This window comes from Eucalyptus grandis, chromosome 4 (genome assembly GCF_016545825.1).
Source record: "Eucalyptus grandis isolate ANBG69807.140 chromosome 4, ASM1654582v1, whole genome shotgun sequence".
Taxonomy (NCBI): Eukaryota; Viridiplantae; Streptophyta; class Magnoliopsida; order Myrtales; family Myrtaceae; genus Eucalyptus; species Eucalyptus grandis.
This window is the reverse complement of record NC_052615.1, coordinates 32611134-32629448: the sequence shown is the minus strand read 5'-3', so window position 1 is coordinate 32629448 and position 18315 is coordinate 32611134. Positions and strand designations below refer to the sequence as shown.

General features: G+C 37.9%; 1 protein-coding gene across 1 annotated transcript; it reads left to right on the top strand.

The window, feature by feature from the left end:
- Positions 1-4514: 4514 nt before the first annotated feature.
- LOC104441910 (probable aspartyl protease At4g16563) lies at positions 4515-6483 on the top strand. The gene has a single exon (XM_039311149.1). It carries the CDS (start codon positions 4727-4729, stop codon positions 6197-6199), a length of 1473 nt encoding a protein of 490 aa, XP_039167083.1. The 5' UTR covers positions 4515-4726; the 3' UTR covers positions 6200-6483.
- The last annotated feature ends 11832 nt before the right edge of the window (positions 6484-18315 follow it).

Sequence of the window (18315 nt, the reverse complement as noted above, 5' to 3'; positions counted from 1 at the left end):
AAGTTTATTTTTTATCCTAAGAATATTGGCACAACCACTCGGTAGAACGGTGCTCATGTCGATCCATTATTCTTGTCTTCTTCAATTGACATGTCGATAGGCGTTTGCTCATTAATTGCTCCATCTCAAACACTTAAGACTAGAATTGATCTGCACATTTAAAATTCATGCCGATAGCATATCACTGGTCAGCTACGTTACGGGCGCTGATCAAAACCCATGGAACCTGCGGGCTTAGATTGAAGATTGCAAGTGAAGACTGGCCCAATACAAATCCTTACAAATCCGTCCGTATAGCCCATTGTCCCCGTGAGGCCAATTGGCAGGTGGACTGGATTGTTAAAGTCCACCAAAAGAAAGCCCTTCCCTTTGGTTGACTATCTAAGTCCTTACAACTTGGGGTAAGCATGATTTCAGAGAAGAACCTGGACCTTGAGAACAAGACTGACAAGAACTGTAGGTTTCAAATTCTAAGGTATGTAAGGTAAATTCTAAATTCTAAAAAATAAAAAACCTATTTCGATGAGTAGGTTTTGTGTTCGTAGTTGGAGGAATAGAACCTGAAACTTGGAACCTATAATTTGCAATCTAAAGAATAAGTTTTAATTTTTTTTTTTGTTCACATTTTCATACGATCTTACAATATTTCATACTATTTGATGATGAGTGTATATTCTTGAAGCACTAGTTTGAACTTCCATTTTATGATCGAGAATTTTACTTTATTAATATTCATATTTTTCATGTATCTTTATGATCAATAAATTGTAGTAGTAAGTGGTAATTATTAATAGTATTAATTTACTATAATCGTTCAATTAATAATATATGTGAAACCTGAGTAGACCTTATAATTTGTTATAAGGTAAGTTTTGAGTTCAAAAATTGATAAACTTGTTCCAACGGATAGATTTTGGATTTCATATAGAACATATATGGAACTTCTGTATGGAAATGAAATTGCTCATTCCTACTCATAACTCTTTTTATAATTTTTTTTTCCTTTTTTTTGGGCTTCTAGGTCACAGGGTATGTACAAGTATAGTTTGGTCGTACATATTTTCAATAATTGAATTTGGGTGGCAAAATGGTGAATCCCAATCCGAAGCATACAAACATGGTCCACATAAATCATTGACTCCCCTTCGACTTCTATTCTTGTCTTGTCTCAATCCCCCGGACTACGACTGATTCGGTCGGGGAAGGTTTTTCTCTCGGAAATGCATTAGATGGCGTTTTCTCAATAAAATACACAACGAAAAAAAAGGAAAGGAGAGATTCGAAAGCAATGATGCTACCAAATCTCCGTAATTTAATCAATCACACCAAAAATATAAATTGCCATAGTTAAAATAATAAAGAACGACGATGAAAGTGGATACCAAGTTACAACACGTCAAAAAATAAAATTCAAGACGGACTCATGCTAACACAAAATGATGATTATGCATAGTTTCACCTGTGCATGCTCAACTGAGACATCAACTCGCACCTATCTCTCAACTAATAATTTGCATAGATCAATCTATTCATGAGGAACCTCATTGCAAATTATTGTGTAGATACTAAAGCGACGTCACATTACCATAGGCTTGACTTTGAACCTACTTCCCCACTAATAGGTCGCATAGGTTAAGATAATCCAGCTAAGCATTGGTCCCAACATAGCTACTTAATTAGCTGTATATATGTGCAGGCACTAGAGCTTAGTTATATTATGTCTTTCTTAGAAAGCAATAAGCAAGACCTTGGTTTAGAAAAAAAGAAAAAGAAAAAAAACTGTACCTTACACAATTAAGTGATCACCTAAAAATAAAACGCGAACGAATTTGGTGGCAAATTAATGTTGTCCGAGCTACATATTAAAGTCTAAAAATGGGTTTGGTGTTCGGTTGACCAGAAAATAGTTCCTTGGACGAAAATGCAAAGACAAAATGCTCCTGCTGGAAAATAGAATGCTATATGAATTATAATACTTAGCATTGACATTTGGTGGAAACGGGTTGGTGGATATACCTTTAAAGAAAAACATATCTTAGCGTAAAGTTGTTGATATGTATATATACGTGTGTAAACATTATTTTTTCTTGTTAATTTTTGTCTTATCTTTTCGTTAAGCACCGGCCCCCCCGGGGGGGGTGTTGGTGGAGGAGAGGGAGAGGGTCTCCATCAACTTTCAATGCATGCAATCATATTTGGTTGGAGGACACGAATTTCGCAAACTGCTTTTCAGTTAATTAATCAATTAATCTCGTCTCGTGATGCTTAAGTTACTGCCGACCTATTAAAATGAGATTGATGTCGTGACAACAATTTACATATTTATGAAATGCAGCTTAAAAAGAAGGATGAGGTAGTTTCGTCTTGTGATGATTGTAGCGATAATGATTGAAAGGTGAAGATCAGCGATAGAGGACAAATGTGACAATTGAGTCCCACTACTAGTGAGTAGCTTGGGTTCAGTTCGGTGATCAATTGCAATCATCTCATCAGATTTCGCATAGAGTTCAGTAGCGAATTATTTAATTATCTTTTTGAATTCAATTCTCAACTCAATAGGTTTGTGAGCTACTTGAGTCTAATATAGAATTCATTAGTTTTTTTGAAAATATTTATTAGTGTAATCAAACATGAGTATCCTCAAAGCTACATAATATCCCCACAATATTTCACCTTTTTAAAGATCTAGCTTGAGTTTACTTATAAATTGATTTTAATCAAATTGAGTCAAGACATAGTATCTTGATTTTTTACTTGATTCGAGCTTGAGCAGATAATTTAATACTCGATCAAATTAATTTGAACTGAATTTCGAGCATTGACTTCACAAGTCGAGTCAAGTCAACTTTGATACTATATCGGCTCGACTTTATTACACCTCCAATGGTGGGAATGTCACAACTCATTTTGAGTTAAGAGGCCTAGGGAATTTTGGGGTGGGGGGGAAGGCGCATATTTCTAATCCTCTTATTCCCTAAAATAAGAAAGATTGCTCACTTAAAATTATGTGAAATTCGCATAACCCCTCCGGACTTTAGTAATGGTATGCATCTACCCTTAAACTTTTGATTTTCAGAAATCACAAGAAAGATTGCTCACTTAAAATTATGTGAAATTACGCAGAACCCCCTCCGGACTTTAGTGATGGTATGCATCTACCCATAAACTTTTGATTTTCAGAAATCATAATCTTATACATTAATTAGATAGAGCTCCTCTAGAATTCGAGTGGACCATCGTAGCAAACATTCTTTTAATCCTCGGTCTCTTCTCTTCCATTTAATAATTATATGGCGATGATAGATTACTTAACTTTCAAGGGCCCAATTTTCCAATGTCACGTCGTGTTCAACGCACCCGCAAAATCGGATTACGTTCAAAAGTCCAACGTCAAGATTATTATAAAAGAGCTGTTCATGTTTATCTCGGAACGGATGTGGATAAAAAGTGCTTTCTCTTGCTTGGTGTCTAAATAATAATAATAATAATAATGTTTGCAAATTTATTCCCCCATATGAAGCCTAAGAGGCGAGGTTCTAGTTATGGCTGGTTCTTCCTCTGATTCTCTGTGCATGCAATGCAATCTGGGGGAAAAGTCAACTGTCCAGCTGTTGACCTTCGAGGTTGCGGGGTCGCACTTGGCGATCTTCCCCTGTTTTGACTCGGCGTGCCAGCTCATATTAGCCAAATGGACCGCTCTGCTCCTGCCACGCCTGTATGGCCCCCTACTCTATACAGAAAGCAGCCAGAAAATATAAAAACAAGTCCCGAAAACACGTCTCACTTCACTCAATTTGCTTTTGCGAAAAATATTTTGCTCATTTTTCTATGTTTGGATCGCTTCGAAAAATTATTTAATGAAAAATGTGTTTTCATTTAAACTTAAATTTAGAAATTGAAGTAAGATCATTTTCATAAATAGAATCAAAAGGATAATTGATCTAAGGTGTCTATAAATTTGATTATGTAGTTAAATGCTTTACCTATTTTCAAAAGTAAATATATATAATTGGTCATTTCATGTGATTGCTCATTTCATGAAACATGATGATATTATTTCATCACGATCATTGCAATTATTTAATCCGATTAACAAATATAAATTAAAACATATTGATTGCGTTGAAAGTATTGACTGATAAATTGGAATACCAGGAATTGGGCTTCAAGCAATTACTTTTGAAAGCCCTGTCTTTCGGATTCAACAATATTAAGAAAGAAAAAACGCTTTGAATTTTTCTCCTCTTAATAGGACTCCCACTTGCAAAAATAAAATAACAATTTTTTAATCAATAACTAGACCAGGCTCTAGAAAATTATTACATCCTTATTGAGGAAGGACCCCGTGATCTTTTAGCTCCTTTTAAACCTAGGACCTGTTGTCTCCTTCTTGCCCATCAATCATATATACCAAAACCATTCGAGTATTAAAAGAATTTCTTGGTTCCTAAGCATCAGCATGCGACTTTTCCTCCGATTTTGGTGTATTTATATGCTTTTCAAATCAACCTTCTCCTCCTCAAATCCACCCATCAAAATCACAAAACCCCTCCGTAATCAGAAGCTTCCTCTCCTCCTCCCTTTTTCTCTTTTTTTTTTCCCTTTCTTTCACTTCACTCCTGTCTCCCTCTCACTCTCTTGCCACTATATATATTCACCATCTCTCTCTTCCCGATTCAATTCAAGCCCCGAGGCACCCGTGTCATTGAATTCCCAAAGCTCATTCATGGCTTCGTCCCTGCTGCTGGTTGGCTTCATCATCACCTTCCCCTGCCTCGTCTCCGTTTCCCTGTCAGAGACCCTTTTACTCCCCTTAATCCACTCCCTCTCCCACGCCCACCCGCAGTTCAACTCCACCCACCACCTCCTCCGCGCCGCCTCCGCCCGCTCCGCCGCCCGCTTCCGCCTCCGCCACCGCCACCAACGCCACCTCCCCCGGCAGGCCTCCCTCCCTCTCTCCCCGGGCAGCGACTACACCCTCTCCCTCACCCTCCACTCGCAGGCCGTGTCGCTCTACATGGACACCGGCAGCGACCTCGTCTGGGTCCCCTGCTCGCCCTTCACCTGCATCCTCTGCGACGGCAAGCCCAAGCCCGCCCCCGTCGCCCTCAACTCCTCCTCCTCCACCTCCGACGTCACCTGCAAGTCCTCCGCGTGCAGGGCCGTCCACTCTCCTCTCTCCTCCTCCTCCGACATCTGCGCGATGGCTCGTTGTCCCCTCGAAGACATCGAAATCTCCGACTGCGCCGCCTACCAATGCCCGCAGTTCTACTACGCCTACGGCGACGGCAGCCTCGTTGGCCGCCTGAAGAAAGGCATCGTCACCATACCCACCTCGTCGCCGCCTCTCGTCCTCCGCAACTTCACCTTCGGCTGCGCCCACACCGCCCTCGGCGAGCCCCTCGGCGTCGCCGGCTTCGGCCGCGGCCCGCTCTCACTGCCGGCCCAGCTTGCCGAGTCGTCCCCGCAGCTCGGCGCTCAGTTCTCGTACTGCCTCGTCTCGCACTCGTTCGACGCCGACCAAGTTCGCCGCCCGAGCCCGCTCATCCTCGGACGCTACGACGTGACGGAGAAGAGCTCGGAGGGTAAAGGAGGGAGCGACTTCGCGTACACGCCGATGCTGGACAGCCCGAACAGCCCGCACTTCTACTCCGTCGGGCTGGAGGGGATCTCCGTCGGGAGGAGGTTCATCCCGGCGCCGGAGAATCTACGGAGGATCGACGGGAGGGGCGACGGAGGGGTGGTGGTGGACTCGGGGACGACGTTCACGATGCTGCCGTCGGGGCTGTTCGGCGCGGTGGCGGCCGAGTTCGACCGCCAGCTCGGGCGGGTCAACTCGCGGCGGGCGAGGGCGGTGGAGGACAATACCGGGCTGAGCCCGTGCTACTACGTGGACGGCGCGGGGGCCAGGGTGCCCGACGTGGAGTTCCGCTTCGCGGGCGGATCGGGTGTGGCAATGCCCAGGGGGAACTACTTCTACGAGTTCGTGGACGTGGACGGCGGGAATAAGGGGAGGCGGGTGGGGTGCCTGATGATGATGGACGGCGGGGACGCGACGGAGATGGGGGGTGGGCCCGGGGCGACGCTGGGGAACTACCAGCAGCAGGGGTTTGAGGTGGTTTACGACTTGGAGGGGAGGCGCGTGGGGTTCGCGCGGAGGCAGTGCGCGTCGATGTGGGACAGCCTCCGGCAGGGCTGACGTGTCGCTTCGGGGGTTGACTTCTTCCGGCTCGAAGATCTTCGACTTCGAGCGAGCGTGTCGTGGGCTCCACGTGTGGTCCATGGAGGCATGGAGTACGGTCAAAGGGTTGAAAGAAAATGAGAGAGATGGGGCCATATTAATTTGGCTTTTCGCTTGTGTAAATAAATGTGGAAGATGTTGGTGGAAGAGATTTGTAAATTTTGCAAATACAGTCGGACGGGGATGAATTCTTTTCTGTAAGATATGCTATATATTCAGAATCTTACTTTCTTCGGACAAAATCCTCAACTTTCACGAGGTAAAGAGAAGCCAAGACAAAATGGACGAGAAATCCGAAGAGGAGAAGAGAAGAGAAGAGGAGAAGAGAAGTGAGGTTCCCTCAGCATGCAAGAAAGGAATCATGGTGGAGTCATTTATACATTAGCATGCGTGCATGGTTCACATACACAAAATACACAAACATCACGGGGAACCTCTTTCCTCCTCTCACTCTTCCCCGAAATTCCTTACCCCAAGGAATTCGATTCAGTTTCAAACCCCAAAATCGGCAATGAATCCTCGCAGAACCTGGAGAATTAGGTCTCGGATTGGTGTCAAAGGTTTGTTTGTGTCTATTTTTCTGTTCTTCTATTCTCCAAATCAGAAAAAAAAAAAAAACAAAAATCTGTCTGATAATATTACCTAAATTTTCTGCTCTCTGAAATAAAAACTGAGTCGAGAATATATTTGAACTAAAAATAAAAAAATGAAAAAATATTTTTCGTTCGAAATATAAATAATAAAAAAAATAAAAATCATTTCTGAAAATGAGAAATTACCAAACACACTCGAAATAGCTAAGTCTTTTCCTGGACCTGGACCTCTATGGTTTAGGTCTCTGATGAGCTGTGGGGAATTGACGACACAAGTCATCATGGAAAAACCGCATCGCAATATGATTTACCAGCGAATACTAGATGGTCGCAGGCAAAAAAGAAAAAACACAGAAACCAACTAAACCTCAAAAGGGAACGAGAAGGGAACTTCCGAGGAAACACGGAGAAGAAACAGAGAGGGCGCAGGTGGAGGATGCAGGGAAGAAGGGGGGGGGGTGGTGGGGCGGGGGCGGGGTTTAAAATAGGACTTTTGGTCTTTGCCTGAAGTCTCTGCAACCTTCAGTTCCTCTGAGGAGAATGGACAGCTGAAGGTATCGTGGCCATTTCATGTTGGTGCCTGCTCCACCGGGTCACTAACAGATGGTCTTCTTCGCACCGAAAGTAGAAGAAAATATTGCACACGCTTGTACCTCGTTATCCGAACACTAGCCACTCACTGCCTCGTGTCCTGGCCCGATAAATCGGTGGGGTTCTTTGCTCTATTGACCACCCTATCAAATTTAATGAATTGATGTGCATGTTCAAGTAACTTTTCATTAATGTGTTGGGTAGAGTCTCTAGAAATAAAGTGTGTATTTATGAAAGCTCTTTAAATGTCTCACTAAACACTTCTTTTTATCTAGTCTGATAGAATTCTCTAAAAAAATGCAACTTGACTAATTAGAGATGTTACCATCTTGTTACCTTTAAGTGTCTTTATGCTTTAAACTAAATCTCTGGATAATTTGCTGCTAAAATGTTGTTTTTTTTTTTAGTGATCCAGAAACCCGTACAGCCCGCAGCGGTCGGCGAAAAACTTGGGGGGACGGGTAGCGGGAGGACCCACCACCTCCGGCGTCCCACTTAAAACCCCAAGCGACCGTGAGGGGATTCGAACTCCTCCATTTCGTGAGGAGAAGAGAGTCCAAACCATCGCGGCCACTAAGGCGGTGGTGTTGCTAAAAGGTTGTTCCTAAAGGGTTTAAACAAGAGTTTCACCCACTATGGAAAGACATACCTACAACAACTTACTCAGTTTTCTCTGGTTCTACGCATAAGTCCCCTCATTGGTATCAAATGGCTTTTATCTAGAGTAGTATATTTGTAGCGATATAATTATGTTCCAACAATTATCGCTCAATTGGCCAACATAATCAAATCTATTTGTGATTTTTGTTCCACATGGCTCGTTGAAATTGGCCCTAATTTTCAATAGAATTGATTGAATCTTGAAAGAATTGGAAACATGAAGAAATCGCTATGAGATCAAAAACTTTCTATTAACAACACAAATTCACAATCCAAAGGTATTAAGCTTCCCTTAGCTAAGAAAGGGAAAATTTTTTGTCCTTATGGAGTGCAATCCTCAAAGACACCATTAATAGACAAAACACAACTTGTTAAGACTCCCATCGAAGTGGTAGAGAAGTCAACTTAATGGGCTTTGATGGTTAGCTCTAATAAGCCACCAGGTTATCCATGAAGTTTCTAAGTTAGAATTGTCAAGAGTTGGGCATATCTTTGACAATTCAAGTATTGAGAGTCTTAGTGATTCAGAAAAGGCCCAGTATCATGTTTTTTTATGGAAACAAAAAATTAAGAGCAAATGGTGTAGCGCATAAGAAGATGGCTCAAATTTCAAAACTATTTCTTGGTGAATCCAAAGGGGATTACAGGAGGCTTGGCCATTTTCTGGGATGATCGGGTAAATATAGCAATTGAGTCACATTTGAATCAATTATAATTTTTCATTGTAAAATGCTAGAATTAAGACAACTCATGAGAATCATCTTTCTACATGCCCCTAACAAGTTTAAAGAAAGAGTATTATTATGGGAGACTATTCATAAAGCAATCATTACAAACAGCTTCCTTGGCTATGTTTAGGGGATTTTAATGAAGTGTTGTACCATTGGGAGAGAGAGGGTAGAAGAATGGCTGAGTATTACTTAGCTTTTAGGGACTTTTTGCATGCTTGTTCTTTAATGGATTTGGAAAGCAAGGGTTTCGTGTTTACCTGGGTAAACAATAGAGAAGGTGATGCATTTATTAAGGGGAGGCTGGATAGAGCGTTATGTATGATAGAGTGGAGAATATCATACCTTAATGTTGAATGCCAAGCTTTACTAGTGATTGGTTTAGATCACAGCCTAGTTATTTTATCACTTTTCCCTAAGACTGTATGTAGAAGAACATAATTTATATATGAAGCTTTTTGGTCGGAGGATGAAGAATGTGCAAAAATAGTGAAGATGGCTTGGGCTTCAACAAATCCCCAAATAATGAGTATTGTAGATAAATTGAATATAGTGTCTCAAAAGCTGGCTAAATGGAGTAAAAGCAGGTTCTCTAATGCATTTAAGAGAATTCCATGGCTAAGGAATGAGCTCCAAGTGCTGATGAATAATCCAAGGTATTCAAATGATATCAAGAAAATCTAAAAGATAAACTAAGAAATGGAGAGTCTATGGCAACAAGAGGAATTGTATTGGGGGTATGAGATCAAGAATTAGTTGGCTTAAATGGGGTGATAGAAACACTAAATTTTTCTATGCTACAACTATCCAAAGAAGAACCATAAACAGATTCGCCATATTAAAAAATTTGGAAGGTGAGTGGATGAGAGACGAGAACATTCTTAAGGAAATGATAGAAGAGTATTTCAAAGATCTTTACAAGTCGGAGAGAAATAGAAACTTTCATCCTATATTTGATCAATTTCCATGCTCGGTTGATGTAATGATGAATAAAAAATTGATAAAACATATCACCCTAGAGGAAATCACAGCTGCAACACATCAATTAGGAGCTTCCAAGGCTCTTCAGCCTGATAGTTTAAATGGTATATTCTTCCAACATCATTGTAAGGAATTAAATCAAGATATTTTCAGGAAGGTGCAGCAGTTTTCTGACACGGGATATTTGAACCCTGAGTTGAACAAAACATCAATCACCCTCATTCCCAAAACCCTGAATCCAGAGAAGCTAGAACAATTTTGCCCCATAAGCCTATGCAACTTTATCTACAAGATCATCTCCAAGTTACTGACGAACAGGTTGAAACCTTTGCCACCTAATCTAATCGTAGTAGAACAAAGTGCATCTGTGGGAGGTTGACAAATTCAAGCTAATATTTTAATAGTGCAAGAGGTCTTATGTAGACTAAGAACACGGGAGTGGAAAAAGAAGTTCCAAGCGGCTTTAAAATTAAATATGCAAAAGACCTATGACCAAATAGAATGAGATTTCCTTTGAGAGTGCTTGTTCAAGATGGGTTTACGTGGAAAGTGGGTGAAGTACGTAATGCAATGTGTTTCCATGGAATCATTTAGCATTAAATTTAATGAGGAGACTTTGCCTTTCTTCCAACCAACTAGAGGAATTCGTCAAGGTGACCCTTTATCTCCCTATCTCTTCATACTAGTTGCTAACGTGTTCTCTTAGGAAGTGAATAATAACCATTCTAACCAGAAATTGATTTTTGGAAGAGAAATAGATTTTTCTATTTCTATTTCTAGAAGAGTTTTTAAGCAAAAATAACCATTTGATAACGACACAAAATTTCTACTCTAAAAATAGAAATTCGTTTAATTATGACATAAAATTTTTCCTTTCGGATGGCAGTGAATTGGCGGACGGTGACCGGTGGATGGCGGTGGACTGCGACCGCGGCGGCGGCGGGCGATTGACGGACGGTGGTTGACGGTGATGGATGAAGGACCAGGTTGACGAACGATGAGAATAATTTTATTTTTCATTTCTATTCCAGAAATAGAGAAGTAGAAAATTTTTACTTCCGATTTCTATTCCAAACCTATTTCTGGAATAAGAATCTATTTCAAAAATAGAAAAATGAAATAAGTTTATCAAATGGATTTCTATTCTAGAAACAAGTCTGTAATATAAAAATTGTTTATGGAACAGAAATAGGTGGTTGTCATGCACCCCCTTACTTGATGAAGCAAGCAATTCCAGCAAGCATTATTCAAGGAATTAAACTGAATCATAACTGCCCTACTCTCTCACATCTCTTATTTGTGGATGACTCCATCTTTTTCTTAGATGGAACCATAAAGAAATGTCAAAATTTGGTGGCTAGCCTACATCAATACTATTTTGCACTTGATCAGGCTATTAACTTGAACAAATGTAGGATATATTTCAGTAAAGGCTACCCAGAAAGTTTGAAGAGGAATATGGCTTCCGAGTTAAGAGTTCCAGTAATTGACAAAACCAGAAAATATCTAGGAATTCCTTCGGAATGTGGGGTATCGAAGAAAGAAATGTTTGCTTGGATTCTTGCTAGAGTCAATATGCAATTAGAGAGCTGGAAGGAGAATTTATTATCAAAAGTTGAGAAGGAAATATTGATAAAGACTGTGGTGTGGGCAATTCTTCAATATGCCATATCCATCTTTAGAATCCCAGTTTCAATTTGCAAAGCAATTGAGAAGAAAATAAACAATTTTTGATGGAGAACTAGTAATAAAATAGCCAATTTGCACCGGAAGAAATGAGAAATTTTAAAGCTTAAGAAGGATGAGGGGGGCTTAGGTTTCAAAGATCTATAGGCTTTTAACAAAACTATGCTAGGGAAACAAGCATGTCCAAAAACTCTTTGGAGTTAAGTTATGAAGGGTTTATACTTCCCACAATGGGATTTTTGGCAAGTTGGAAGATGATTATGTTTTTCATGGGGTTGGCAAAGTCTCATAATGGGAAGAGATGCTATATCTCCTCAAGTCACGTGGGCGGTTGGGAATGACAAAAAATCTCTATAAAAACAATAAATGGCTAAAGAATGGACCTACTGGTGGCCTTGCGACAAGAAATGAGCCACTTAAAGTGGTTGATCTGTTGGACGTCGAAGCAATAAAATGGAATGAATCCTTACTTAAGACTGTTTGACGAACATACGGAAATGGAAATCCTTACTATCCCTATCAGGTTACCGACTACAGAGGATAAATTAATCTAGGCTAACGACATATTAGGGACATACACAGTTAAAAGTGGATATTTTAGTAATAGAAGTTCAACAAACAGAGCTCTCACAATAATAGCATCATCTTCTTACCAAGCTAAACTAGAATTGTGAAAATACATATAGAAAGCAAGAACAACCCCTGAAGTTAAAATCTTCCTATGGAATGCATGCCAAAACGCCCTATCTACCTTGGACAACTTGCATAGGAGAAAGATTGTACTTGCACCAGTATGCCCAATTTGCAAATAGGAGTTGGAAACGGTAGAATACACCATGTTGCTTTGTCCTTGGACATCTAAACTATGGTGTGAGAACCCCTTGCGAATTTGTATCACAAGAAATGATCTAACTCAGTTTGTGTTCGTAAAATTATAAATGCACAAGTGCACGTATCAAACAAGTAATATAATGATGAGTAAAAGTATCGTCCCATGGAGATCGATGATTAATACACCAATTAAATACTAAAATAAATTAATTCTAAAATTTATCTAACAGATCAAAATATAATTAAGAATAAATTAAAAAAAAAATATGGAGACTAAATGCAGTAAATTGATCAGATAAATATGTTGGAGCATCCGATTTCACCATAACCACTAGATATGAATTTCAGATTGTTGTGAATACAAGAACAATATCAAACATGTGATAGCGAAATTTCCTAATCTATTTATTATCTTATCTCTAGGTATAACAAACCTACTTAGCTTATTAATCAACTATATCTCTATGTGAATTAAAATAGACATGAGTGCATTAAAAACTATGAATATTCCCGGTTTACAATGAGTCTTTTGTATCATCTTATCACCGAAAGTTACACAAATAACGTGGTATATTTCTATTTACGTTTAATTCATGGTTATACATTATAATGAGCAATTGCATATTATCACTTCTCAGTCTCAAACATGCACATCAGATCATTCAAGTGGTGGCCAGTTACTCAAAAGCATTAAACACAATAATATATAACTCACATGAATGAAATCAATTGTAAAACATAAAAATCATGAAATTCATATCATCATGATTAAGCTACATCGTAACCCTAACAAAAGAAAATTAGAACATAGTAGAATAATAAATAAAAATATAAATCAAACCCATCATCTTGAATCAAAGAACAATAATTTTGTTACCACTTTTGTCTTCTCTCTAAAATACTTGAAAAACTGTCAAAAGAATGAAAAAATGATCTAACAAAAACCCTAGCTGCTCTCTTTCTTTCCATGTTCTCCTAATTATAGGATATATCCAAAATATCTATCTCTCAACGCTTGCAGATAACATTAGGGAACAAAATTAAGAATTTCCTGATTTGATATCCATCTTCCACTGCTGCTTTTATTTGAATTCCTGATAGTTGCCATTTTTTTCTTATCCTCTCCATATCTCATTATTTTGCATAAATAAGGAAAATTCAAATAATCAGAAAGAAATCCAAATATTTTCTTATAGATAATGCATTAATTACCGCCTAAAATAGGTAAAATAACTCTATTTTTATAGAGTTATCAAACCCCAAAACTTAACATTTTGCTAGTCTTCGAGTAAAAGTAAGACATAACACATACTCAATTTAATAACCTTCTCCATGACATATTTCCATAATTGCTCATTATTAAAGAATGCAGTATGAATAGAATGAAGAACGATAGATCCTCGTCCAAATTCAAAAAGAAAAACACAAATTTCATCCAAACATTGAAATCGATTTATAAGTTAAGACCAATTCTAACTATATGATCCAAGTGTGTGTGTGAGAGTCCTCATCTTTTTTTGAATTATATGCAATCCAAATAAATTTACATTAAAATGCAACCTCTAAAAAATTCTCAATAATTATGACCAAATCTCATAAGTTTGCTTTTCATTCATCTCTCCACTAATGTAAGCTAATTATCCAATTAAAAATCAATAGGACTTTTCTCGGGTTGTAATGTAAGGTTGGGCTAAACGTGAGATAACGGTAATTTTAAGCTTAAATCACCCATCAACACGTTGATTTTTATGATCTAATTAGAGCCAATGTCACTGTCCAATTTCACTCATTCAAGATAATTTTTCTACCACCATATATCATTATCCCCCCCCTTTTTTTTGAATTGCTTTATGGTGGAGTTTCTCCCAAAGTCCCTTCTAATATAACATGAAAATTTCTAACCCATTGAGTATTCAAAAGGCTCACTCAATTGAAAGTTGGATAGGGAACCATAAAATCAATTTTTTTTTTACAATACACCCCAACAACTATTGTAATCACTTTTTTTTTTCATACTCCATCCTTCCTCCCAAATTTCTATCAAGCTCAAATAATTTTTTATCCCAAAAGAAAATCAACATGTTCATAGGGCATGGGATAATGATATAATTTGATCACGGCTAGGCTAAACATATATGGGTGCCAATGAAAAATTGGGTAATAATTAAGGTTCAACGGGGTGACTGGGGATAAATAAATAGGGTTGGTTAGAAAGGCTCAATCGATCCAAAAATTGCCTAAATCATTTTCTCAGTTAGATTTAACTTAGGATTTCGCCTCAAGAGAAAATCAAACAAATTCTAAGATTTGGGTGAAATCTAAGAAAATCACATACTTCGCATGAATGTTTTCTAGATTCACACATAATTCAAAAATTAAAGACTTTTAGTGCTTAGTAAGTGGATCAATATAATCAGAATTAAGATTAACTTACACATCAATTGCAAGTTTAAATAAAATTTATATTTTCTTAAGAATAGCAAAAATTCACAACCAATAATGCAATCACGATAAAAAAATTTTGCAAAAAAATTTGTCTCCCCCCCAAACTTGAATGAAGTAGTGTCCTCAATGCGAAAAATAGAATAGGAAGAAGAAAACTTCCCTAGTTATAGGATAAGTCCATAAATGATCTTGATGATTAAACTCTTGAAAGATGCTCTCTAAAAATTAACCTGGATAAAACAGAGAAAAGTTTATCCTTTTTTTTTTTTAAATTTTTTTTGCAAAACATAAACTTAAAAATAAATAAAAACATAATTAAAATGCTTGGGTTGCCCTCCAAGAAGTGCTTGTTTTATAGTTTTCAGCCAAACTATCTCGGATGTCGCTATTTCGGAGGATGAAGTTCAATGGTGGTCTTCTGCTTGTTGTAACCACCTTCAAAGTAGGGCTTCAAACACCTCTGATGTTGGATAGTGGATTTATATTGCTCCTCCATCAAAATTTTGTGCATGCAAATTGAAGGACTAATTCTCTTGATATCAGCTATTTTCCATCCAATTGCACCTTTATGCTCTCTTAATACTCTGAGCAATTTCTCTTCCATCAAATCTGTCAAAGAAGAAGAAATAATTATTGGTAAAGAAGAAACTCCATCTAAATAAGCATATTTCAAATGAGAAGGTAAGGGTTTGAGTTTAAGAATTGAAGGCTCTTCAATTGACGGTTTAGGCTTTGTAATGTGTTGTCTCAACTCTTCAAATTTAATTGCCTTTTGTCTTAAATATGGTGGAATTGTCTCCATGAAATTTGCATACTCCTTTATCTCCTCATTCTGAATATCTTTGTCCATTGGTTGAATCAGACATGCTTCAAGTGGATCTTTAAAAATGTTTTCCTAAAAAATTTTATTCACCAACTTGTCAACTGTCTCAATTCTACAACAAGAATTATCATCAGATGGATATTTCATTACTTTAAAAATATTTAATGAAACAAGATCATCTTGAACTCTAAGAATCAATTTCCCTTGTTGTACATCAATAAGAGCTCTTCCTGTTGCTAGAAAAGGTCGACCTAAGATAAGTGGTACCTCAAAATTTTCCTCCATATCAAGAATTATGAAATCTGTAGGAAAGATAAATTTGTCAACTTTTACCAAAACATCTTCCACAATACTTCTCGGATATTTAATTGATCGATCAGCCAGTTGAAGTGATACTGTGGTTGTTTTTACCTCACCCAATCCTAATTTCTTGAAAACTAAATAAGGCATTAGATTAATACTTGCACCTAAATCACATAATGCTTTTTCAATGTAAGAATCCCCAATAGTGCAAGGAATAGTAAAACTCCTCGGATCTTTTAATTTCAGAGGCAATTTGTTTTGTAGGATGGCTGAACACTCCTCATTTAACTTCACAATTTCATAATCCTCCAGTTTCCTTTTGTTTGCCAAAATCTCCTTAAATTTTTTTGCATAACTAGGCATTTGCGCTAAAGCATCTGCAAAAGAAATGGTAATGTGCAATTTTTTAAATACATCAAGAAATTTAGAAAATTGCTTATCTATTTTGTGCTACTAGAGTCGCTGAGGGAATGGAATTGACGGCACATATAGCTTGGGATTATCTGGAAAAAGTTTACTCTTGCTTGTCTCATTTAATTGTTTATTGACCACCTCTTTCTTGTCTCTGAAAATCTCTTCTTCTCCCACTTGTTTACCACTTCTCAGGATAATAGCCTTTATGTTTTCAATTGGATTTTTCTCTGTATTGCTCGGCAAAGAACCCTGTTGTCTCCCTGATATCATGCTTGCTAACTGACCCACTTACATCTCCAGATTTCTGATTGAAGCCTCTTGGTTTTGAAATCTCACATCCGTGCTTTTGATGAAGTCATGAGTTGTGTTAGCAAGTTTGGTGACTATGTCTTCCAAATTTGACTTTGTCTCTTCTGATTGTTTGAATCCCGGTGGTCTCATCACATTTTGATTATTCCATGAAAAATTTGGATGATTGTGCCATCCCGGATTGTACGTGTTGGAGTAGGGATTATTCTGTGACCTGTTAAAATTCCCAACAAAATTAGAATTTTTATGAGATTGTTTAAAAGTATTACTTACCTGACACTTTGTGCTAACATTAGGGGTGATCATGGTCCGGTTTGGGCTGGTTCGACGCCTAACCTTAGGATCAACCCATATAGTGTCGGTCCCCAATTTTTGGGACCGAGGACCGACCCGGTCAAGTTTGGGACCGAGGACCGGACCGACCCTATGGGTTCGGTCTGGTCCCAAGGTCAACTCGGGACTAGCAAATAATTTTTTTTATTTCATTTTTTATTCCTTAAAAAGTAAAACTCATTAATTCAAATTACATATGAAACCAAACTATAAATATAAGTACATAGTCAACATAAATTTAAGATAAGGTGATCATAAAAAGTAACATAAATTTAAGATAATGTGATCATAAAAAGTTCACACTAGTTAAAAACAACAAACTATATAAATGATTGAGATTGCTAATAAAGATAAAGTGTTTCCATTGCTGAAGCATACTATAATTTTCTTGTTTTTGATTTGTGGTGATCATAAAAAGTAACATAAATTTAAGATAAGGTGATCATAAAAAGTTCACACTAGTTAAAAACAACAAACTATATAAATTATTGAGATTGCTAATAAAGATAAAGTGTTTCCATTGCTGAAGCATACTATAATTTTCTTGTTTTTGATTTGTCTTTGAATCATTCTTCCCTTCGGGAAATGGGATGAGATGGGAAATTTAAGAGAAAAGAATTCTAGGCCAAAAAAATGTTTTCTAGGCATCTTCTCCTGCAATCATCTATTAATAATACTTGTAACACTATATGCAAAAATGATTCATACATTCAATCAAGCAAAGTCTAATCAACCAATAATTAAGCTTCACACCACTTGATAGGCACATCATCATAACAACGGCAATACTACTATTCGAAAACTTCTTTCATTTGACACAAACTTAAAAGCAAAGTGCAACTGAACAATTAAACCATAAGAAGAATAAGACAAGAGGCTAAGGACATTTTAGCCATTTCATAACACTATTCATCCATTTCACGGCGTGAAGAACATGGCTGGGTTTGCTATTTATAAGAAAAACATTAAAAAATATTATATATTAAATATCTAAAATATATTATATATAAATATATTTCCTTTCCAATATATTTATATTATTATATATATATATATATATATTTTATCAGGGTTGGTTTGGATTGGACCGACCCTAAACTTCCAGTACCGAGGACCAACCCACACAGTACCGGTCATGGAATCTTAGGACCGAGGACCGACCCGATCTCCTTAGAAACCGGACCAGGACCAGCAGGGTTGGGCCGGTCTAGGGTCAACCTTAGACCATTGCTCACCCCTAGCTAACATGTCCTCCACCACAAAAATTACATGTCAAATTCTGAATTTTCATGGTTGAAACACTCATATTATCAAGCTTTTTGTTGAGTGTTTCAAATTGTGTAATAATTGCAGTAAAAGCATCCACTTCATGAACTC

Excerpts from the sequence above, each read along its gene's own strand:
- LOC104441910 (XM_039311149.1), top strand. The coding sequence starts at position 4,727 with ATGGCTTCGTCCCTGCTGCTGGTTGGCTTCATCATCACCTTCCCCTGC.